Raw genomic sequence first — 8,851 nt, forward strand, 5'->3', positions numbered from 1 at the left:
CTGTGCATTACGATCGTTTTGCCCTAATTTAGACTGGAATACAAATGTGCAATCGGTGATTATGTTGTTAATGCACTGATATATACTAATTTTGATGACGAATTCATGATGAATTATAAGATCGAGATGATGAATTTTGGGGGATTTGGAGTGTGACGTGAACTGAGCTGATTAATTGTGTAGAGATTGGATCTGAGATGATGAATGGATGTGAACTGAATATAAATGATAGTTTAATCTGATGTTTGAAGTCCAGGAGGAGGAGAGGCAGCTGATTTAATTTTTATTATGTATTTACAATAATGCCATGTGTTCACAATGGTTCTCGCGGTTCTCGCAATACAGTCACACAAAAAAAGTGTGACTATATGTATTTCGTCTCACATATTTTTTTCAGGTCAAGTGTGACCAAAGCTCGAGTCATCGTAGGTATCATACCGTCACACACACCTTTTAGTGGCCGTAGAACATAAAAGTGTGGCTAAAGGGTACAAACATTTTAGGTTAAAATCTTACATTTTCTCCATTAAGTGTGGCAAAAGGATAGCAACGGCCACATGTATTTACTTTAAGTGTGATCGTTACTACTATATAGTCACATAACTTACAAAAAACATTTGTTTTAGCCACATCAATTAAAAAACAGTGTGGCAAAAGGGGTTGTTGTTATCAAGCATTTTGCCCTTTAAGTGTGGCTAAAGGGTAGAAACGGTCACATGAATTATTATAAGTGTGACCGTTTCTATTATATAGTCACATGAACTTACTGTAAGTGTGGTTGTTTCTGTTATACAGACACACAAACAAAAAACAAAGTGACTATGGTGTGGCTAATGGTTATTAATAGCCATACGAAATCTTGTAATTTTAAGTGTGGCTATTGTCTAACCTTTCGTTACACATATTTTTTTCTTATGGTGATTTCTATCATGTGGTCACACAACTAAGAAACAAAGTGACTGTGGTGTGGCTGTTGTCTAACCTTTGGTCACATATATTTGTTTTTACCATGACATTTACTGTAATTTCGTCACATAAACAAAAACATTGTGACATTTTGTGGCCGATTCTATTATATAGTTACATTAGTTTATTGTAGGTGTGGCTAAAAACGTTTACTAGACACAACATTTTTGTAATGTTAGGTGTGGCTATTGTCTAACCTTTGGTCACACATATTTGTTTTTCCCATGACGTTTGCTATAATTTCGTCACACAAACAAAAAACGATATCACGAAAGTGTAGCTAATAGTTATGTATAGCCACATGTTGTAATCTTAAGTGTTACTATTGTCTAACCTTTGGTCACACATATTTGTTTTTCCCATGACTTTTGCTATAATTTCGTCACACAAACAAAAAACAATATCACGAAAGTGTGGCTAATGGTTATGTATAGACACATGAAATTTTGTAGCTTTAAGTGTGCCTATTATCTAACATTTGGTCACACATAGTTTGTTTTTCCATGACCTTTGTTATGGTTCCGCCACAAAAAACCGACGAAAGTGTGGCTAACTATTACGTATAGCCACGTGAAACTTTATAATTTAAATGTGGCTATTATCTAACTTTTTGTCACACATATTTATCGTGTCTTTATATGGCCATTTTCGTATAATTAGACATTTTATTTTCAAATTTTGGTAAAATTAAAACAGCAGTAACCATGAGAAAATCTAAAAACCAAATAATATTAACAACAATAAACCAAAATCCATACATAAGTTTTCAACTTAAAAACTAATTAAAGACAAACTTCTAATCAAGACCTATCTACAAAAGTTGCAAAGGGAATGCCTTTACACATAAACTAAGAACAAATAATAGGTTGTTGTCTTTGAATCCATATACTCATTGCTTTTAGACTTTGAAAGTGCTGCAAATTTATATCCGGTTGTTTTGCCTTTGTGGAATGCTCCAAGATTTCATTGCAAAATCAATGACCAGCCACCAAATTCCCAAATTCAAGTTCTGAACAATTCAATCAATGACTAGCCGCCCGACATCAATGAGATCCGAGCTTCTTTTTGAACTGCTCCATCACAATAAAAGCATGCCCGTATACATGCTCGCCTATCAGATGGAAACACGTGTACAAATAACTCACAAGTTTTGCTTTCACTTCTTTCTTGCCTTTGCCTGACTCCCGTTCTTCCGATTCTAGAAATGGTGATCGCTCGCCTGTTGTGAAAGGTTAACTAAAATGTTAGTTTCATGAATCCAAGTTGGAAAAAATGCAATTTATATATTAAAGTACAAAAGAGGAAAACAAAGAAACATATATTTGATTGGACAGGTTAACCAAGGTCTAACCCTAGTGGGCATAAACTAAATGACTTCAATTTGGGGTATACAACGGATGAATATACAGATGAATTCACAAACTATAACTAAAGCATACCCGTTGTTCATTTCTAGGTTTGTCAATGAGTGGTGTTCTATACCTGTATATTTAAGTTTATAAAAACAAAATGAAGCCAACCTTTCTAAAAAGCAGAGAGCTCTAGATTAGTTTACATACCTATGAAAAGATTTTGGCTATTAGGTTTATCAACTTTTCTTAGCTATTTGACTTCCGCCACAACTCAGAAAATTATTAATGCTTTTAGACATAGAAACATCACTACCTTGAAAGGAACCCCCCAAGTACCAAAGGCTACAAAAAAAGATCAACATCAGAAACAATTTAAAGAATTAAAAATACACACCCATTAGATATAATAAAATACATGAATTATACTAAACTAATCACATAATTTCAGGGAACACAATTCTCCTTAATTGAATATGTAAATGTGTATTATAGTGATATACGTCTATTGGAAATAGATAGCTGTTGTACAAACAGGACTCAATTACGAAGCCCTAGAGTGAAAATTTTGTTTACAATCAACGAAACTAATTCGAAATAGCGATTATACCTTTAGCTGGAGTGTTTAATGCCTCAAATGAAATCTGTTCAGGTTGTTCGCGTGACTGATTGGCACATCTTAAATTGGAACATCTCCCTTAGCGCCATAAACGCGCGACCCTTCAATTGCAGCATTCAATCAAATAATATCTGATAATAAGGCTTAGAATATTTTATTTATTTAGTTTAAATAATATTAACCTGTAAACGTATCTGTGTGGAGGGGTGGCGCCGCTCCTCGACGGGGCTTGGACTCCACCATACCGAGTGGTCTAATATCTTCTGCAAATAAAGAGCCAACTATATGCCTGCCAACTTTCAGACGACCAAAATATCCCTAACAAAAGCTCATGCTAATACCAAAGTTTCATCTATTTAAAACAACCTATTTGTTGTTCATGCAGCTACAAGTTTTGCATCTATACACAAATACCACATTCTTTATTTTTTTATTGTTTTTTTTTTTGAAAGGGGTGAATTATTCGCGAATGTCGGGAGGTTTAGCATACGTTGTCTTAACCGGGTCCGCGCTAGAGAGCCACCTCGCACAATAAATCCCCAATTTAAACCTCTCAATGAGAAACCCCTATCACCCAGACTCGAACTTGAGACATGGAGGGGAAAACTCACCCGTGCCCACCAAAGGTGGAACTTAAATACCCGTAGTCACCACTAGAGCACTAGTATCTATACACAAATACCACAATCTTTATATTACTTTAGAATCCAAAATTTATTTTGTAACTTAAGCTTTCTTTCCTATCATCAAAAAAAGGGTGAGCAAAATCTATTTTGTAACTTAATCTTTATATTACTTTAGAATCCAAAATCTATTTTGATAAGTCTGCTATTTTTTTTTTTTTTTGCTTATTGTGCTTGTTCCTCAAGATAGACGCCTTTGTAGGTGGATGGACATCCGAATGCATTACATCAGAAGTTAATAGAACACTAACACGAAAGTCAAGCAAGCACCTACAAACCTCCCCTTTTAAATGATGTTTCATGTTTATAGCAATATTGCTACATCCACTAATACAAAATGTAACTACTCTTATCCTCTAAGACCTTGTTTCTCTACACTTCTTCTCTAATTGTGACTTTACATATGTCTGGTAAATAACTATTCACATCACTTTCCTAACTTGCACCTGACTGCCAACACAGACAATCAAACAAGAATGGAAAATACATCAGACATCTAACACTAGATTACTGTACTTCACATAATTTAACATAGCAACTATATTGCAGGGCATTAGAATAAAAATGATGGGGCCTTACCACCGATGGCCAGTGAAGGTTTTGTGTGTAATCCGGCTGCTTTCCAGTACTTCATGAAATATGGCTTCATGACCTCCTAAAAAATAAAACCCACTAAAATAAAAAACCTAAAAGTAAAAAAAAGGAACAATCACATACACGTAATTTTAAACTTTAATAATCAAAACCCTAAAATCAAAATTGTGCCTATATTTGCTTTTAGTCAGTTGAATCACTTGTCAAATGCAATATTCATCGACCGAATCATCTAAGAACACTTCAGTTAATAATAATCCATTAAATCGCAATAAGTACAAACCTGTGGAGATGGAAATATAGAAGAAGAAGAAGAAGAAGAAGAAGAAGTGTACAACTGAAGGTGACTGTTTCGTAGTGAGTGTGGCGCCTCAGGTCGCTCGAAACCGTATTGATGTCGAAACCTTCGAATCCGAACCATCAATCAACACCGTCGATTATTCTTTTACTGGAATTGATTTTAAATAGAGAACGATTGAACTACAGCACCATGTGAAGATCTTGCCAGAGAAGATGATGGTTGGATGTTCGGTTTCAGATCCGTCATTGTGCTTTTTTGGTGCGAGTAGTATTTGGTGATCGATTTTGGGGGTGATTTGGTTAGAAAAATTGAAACGGTGATTTTGCAAACTTGTGGGATGAGAGCTAGGGTTGTGGATTTGTTTGCTTTTAGAAAATTTTGGGGGGAGCTCAAATTTTTGGATTGGGTTGGGAGGGAAATTTTATGGGTGAAAATGTTAGGAAGAAAAGAACACTATTTTCTAATTTTTTAATACTAAATATTGGGACCAAAAATCGTCAACTATGGGTACTTGTATCTAAAATGTTTGATGCGGTATTGTATGGAATCGGGACAGTAGCGGTTTTTTAAAATTAAATGTGGGTAAAATACTGGTACTATATGTTGGACCGGTTTTGACTCCGAAACGATTGCGAAACGTACGTATAACGTGCGGAATCCGTACACGAACGCGACCTAAAACACGTGATGTAATATAAACGTGATTCTATTACTCAAATCTGAAAACGTACAAGAACCTTGAATCACGATGTCACTTTCTCTCTCTAGTTTCTCTCTCTAGCTCTAGAAACCTCCAAGTGACAAATGAAGCAAAAGTTATAAACTAAACATAAAGCTCCCTATTTATAGTCAAAGGCATTTAATGAGATTTCTCATTATTACAATTATGCCATCTTGCCTTTTGTCTAGTTATCACTAATTATAACAATGTAAATCTCTTCTGTTTCTCGCTACGGCTCGGATTGACGAAGGCTATAGACATGAATGTACTAACAGACTCCCCCTTGGATATTGCCGCAGTCAATCTCGTAGCGTCTTGTCTTTCTCTCTTTGAGTCTTCTTGAAGCTTTAACACGTCTTCATCAACGTAGACTCTCTTTTGTTTGAACAGAATCCCCGTGGATCTGTTTTTAACTTCAGCTCCCCCTTTCGGTAAACTCTTCAGTTCATTAGGCTCCCCCTTTCGTCAAGCTTCCGTGCTTTTGGGATCGACACCTGGCTTTCCAGTTACAAGCTCTTCTAGGAATGATACATATCTCTTTGCACGCTTCCCTTTGCGTTGAGCTCGTCTTCAGACTCCCCCTTAGACTCGGCTTTCGGGATCGTAGTCTGGTATAACATCTGCAATTCTCAGACATTTATAAGTAACAATGTTTTAATCATTTAATTAAATTCTCTAATCCACTCCCCCTATCAATCAACTCAACAGATATGGCAGCGTTAAAGAATCCAACTCCCTCACAATTTATCATCCAAGTTCAAGTTAGTGACCTCGGAGATATCACACACTGTTTTTGAAATTTTTGATTTTAAATCAAGTATCAAATTAATGAACTTGTTTTATTTTCAGAAACACAATCAGCTTTCTTAGATTTTGAAACTCAGCATGTCAGACATCGGTTGTCGAAAATAACGCAGAAATCAAAATCTTTTTGTATTTTCTGAAAATATAAAGCAGTAAAGAAATATGTACAAACATATTTACAGATAATATTTTTGTTTGAGTATGCGTCAGAGGATCATATCAGTTTTTGACAAATTACAAGTACCGTTGAGCTTAATTTCACTTTAAGAATTAAACAATTCACTTAGATTGTCGATATACTGATCCACTTAAATTTTCACACAAATTTCAATTAATTCAGGATACGAATTAGATGTTTTAAGAAACTTAACTCAATCATGTGTCCCACCTCTTGAATATACTCCCGTATCCAGAATCTCAATATTCAGTCTTACAAGTAATTATACTACAATGATATCTGTACATAAATTAGGTATGCGAGGACTGAGGGATCTCAGGTCGATACTTCCGTATGCGCAGAGAGATATCAGTTTCGACTTTTCAGTATGTCCCCTTTAGAGGATCTTTTGGTTACAACAGCAGCGACTATCAATTTTATTGTTTCATTTGCATGCTGAGGGTTTATGCTATGTTTCAAGCATTTGGTGAAAGTATTATCCAAGGACTAGGTCAGAACTTCCATTCAGCAGAAGTCCCGGAATAATACCCCAGACATCATAGAGTATAAAAACCTAGTATATCAGAATACGAGACCTTTCAAACGAGATTTCAGGGGTTACCTATATATCCAAGTAATGTTCCCCACGAAATAAGCAAGTGTTTGAATTTAGGTTTATATCCCGAAAAAGTTTACTAAGTGTATAAAAACCTATCGACATATCATCAGTGAGACTGTTTAACGCTATTCAATCATTACAATTCTTTAGCATACTGTAACTGTCTACTGATGTACTATCATTTCCTCTTTTTACACAAAAACTCAAATTTTTGAATTTTATCATGTTTTTGTATTTTTCAAATTTTCTAATGTTTTTGTATTTTCTGACAAATTTTCTCCCCCTAAAATGCAAAATCATTAAAGAAATTTGATAACCGACACTGATAGCTTTGTCTCGCCATCCATTTTCTGCTTAAAGTGCTCTGATTTGCAGAAAATCTAACATAGAGTACCCCCATGATTTACAACACATTGATTTTTACAGTTTGAAAACCGTTTTTCAATCTGGTGAAAGTAATCATGTTTGTTCAGCCGTGAGGGTTTCAGCGTATTCAATCAACACATATTTTTGTAATTTTCTATTTTTTTTTTGACAAAAATTAAAAACAAACATATTTTTGGTTTTTCAAATTTTAACAAACTAAAAACATATTTTTGGTTTTTAATTTTTTTTTTAAATTTTTAGGGTTTTGAAATAATGTTTATTTATGTACAGAAAAAACACATAAACTCCCTGTTTCAACCAACACAGGGTCCAGCAGCCTTCTCCTCCTCTTGGTGTGCCAGGCTGCTCCAACTTTGAATCTTACAATCTTCAGAATTCTTGAGCACCTGCACATTCAAACTTTATCAAATACTACACAATAATTTTCATTGACTAAAGATGCCGATTCATGCTTCGCGATAAAGGAAGCTCCGGCAATTCAAATTGTTTAATCAAACATTGTGTCCACCCAAGCCTCATCAGCCTTGGGTGTAACCTTGACTCTAGCAACTTGAATCTTAAAGTTTTCAGCCTTGAGTGGTGGAAAATTTGCATCATAATCAATTGAAATTGAATCCTCAGACATTTTCACCTCAGAAGTCGAACTTATTGTTTCAGTTTTTATTTTCCAAATTTGTTTTTGTTTCTCAGTTTTCATTCCAACATTCTCATCTTTTATCAAATCAACACATTTCTTAACAGACCATGTCTGACCTTTTGGTGTTCCTCGTTTGTAAAAATGTGAATCTTTTTGAACACTTTGGTTTTGAACAACAACTTTTGGTTTCCAAACCTCTTGGGGTTTTGTCATATCAACTGATGTTTTCCAACTTTGTGTTGTTCTGAACCTGGGTGTGTGAGAATTCCAGGTCTGTCTTGAATCAAACATATTCGGGTTTGAGTTCCAATTTTGATTTGAAGCAAACTTATTTGTGTTATACATCCAAGTTTGTTTCGAATCAAATTTGGTTGACCTTTGTCTCACATTCTCAGATTGTTGTTTCTCAGCATCAGTCTTCTTTTGATCAACATCCACAGGTTTTAGATTTGGACACTTGCGTGCAAGATGTCCTTTTTGATCACATTTGAAACATGTTCTCATGGACACATCTTTGACCTGTGGTTGTTGCTTTTTCTTTTGTGCCTCAAACTCAACATTAGACTGTCTCATTTTGAGTTCTTTCTCTTCAGCTAAACTGTTTCCTCGAACAAAACTCAATTTAGCCTGATAATTTGGCACTTCATTTTTCTTCCAATTTTGTGTCTTTTTATAACCCAACCCAGCCTTCATGTTCTTCTTTTTGACACCCGGTTTGTTATAAAAAGTTTTGTGACCTTTACCAGCAAATTTTGAAATTTCAGATTTTTCAATCTCAACCATTTTGAAAACTTGATCAATTTTATCTGAAATCACATTTTGAATCGGAAATACAACATCTAAGAATAATTTGTCCGATCTAATCATGGTATAAACCAATCCCTTTGAATCATCATTCAAATTTTTCTTGGATTTTGTGTTTTTCAGATATCCATCATGAAAATTTCCTTCATTTTCATCTTGTGATTCAGTTTTACCTGTATCAACCGACTCTTCTTGAAAAACGCTTTCAAC

The 8,851-nt window shown here is 34.8% G+C and overlaps 1 protein-coding gene across 6 annotated transcripts; it reads right to left on the reverse strand.

Moving 5' to 3' along the window:
- Positions 1-1,671: 1,671 nt before the first annotated feature.
- Positions 1,672-4,940, reverse strand: LOC110867686. 6 transcript variants are annotated; one of them, XR_004863190.1, is made up of 5 exons: positions 4,495-4,940; positions 4,197-4,272; positions 2,926-3,197; positions 2,526-2,660; positions 1,672-2,185 (listed from the first exon to the last, which is right to left on the reverse strand). XR_004863190.1 is itself a non-coding variant. In XM_022116692.2 (5 exons), exons 1-4 carry the CDS (start codon positions 4,630-4,632, stop codon positions 2,995-2,997), a joined length of 336 nt encoding a protein of 111 aa, XP_021972384.1. In that variant the 5' UTR covers positions 4,633-4,940; the 3' UTR covers positions 1,672-2,185; positions 2,926-2,994. The 6 variants fall into 6 exon arrangements, 1 of the variants encoding a protein (XP_021972384.1); XR_002551771.2 differs by having other exon boundaries at positions 2,926-3,035; positions 3,117-4,272; XR_004863188.1 differs by adding an exon at positions 2,406-2,448 and having other exon boundaries at positions 2,926-4,272.
- Between the last annotated feature and the right edge of the window lie 3,911 nt (positions 4,941-8,851).

Source organism: Helianthus annuus, chromosome 7 (assembly GCF_002127325.2).
Source record: "Helianthus annuus cultivar XRQ/B chromosome 7, HanXRQr2.0-SUNRISE, whole genome shotgun sequence".
Lineage (NCBI taxonomy): Eukaryota > Viridiplantae > Streptophyta > Magnoliopsida > Asterales > Asteraceae > Helianthus > Helianthus annuus.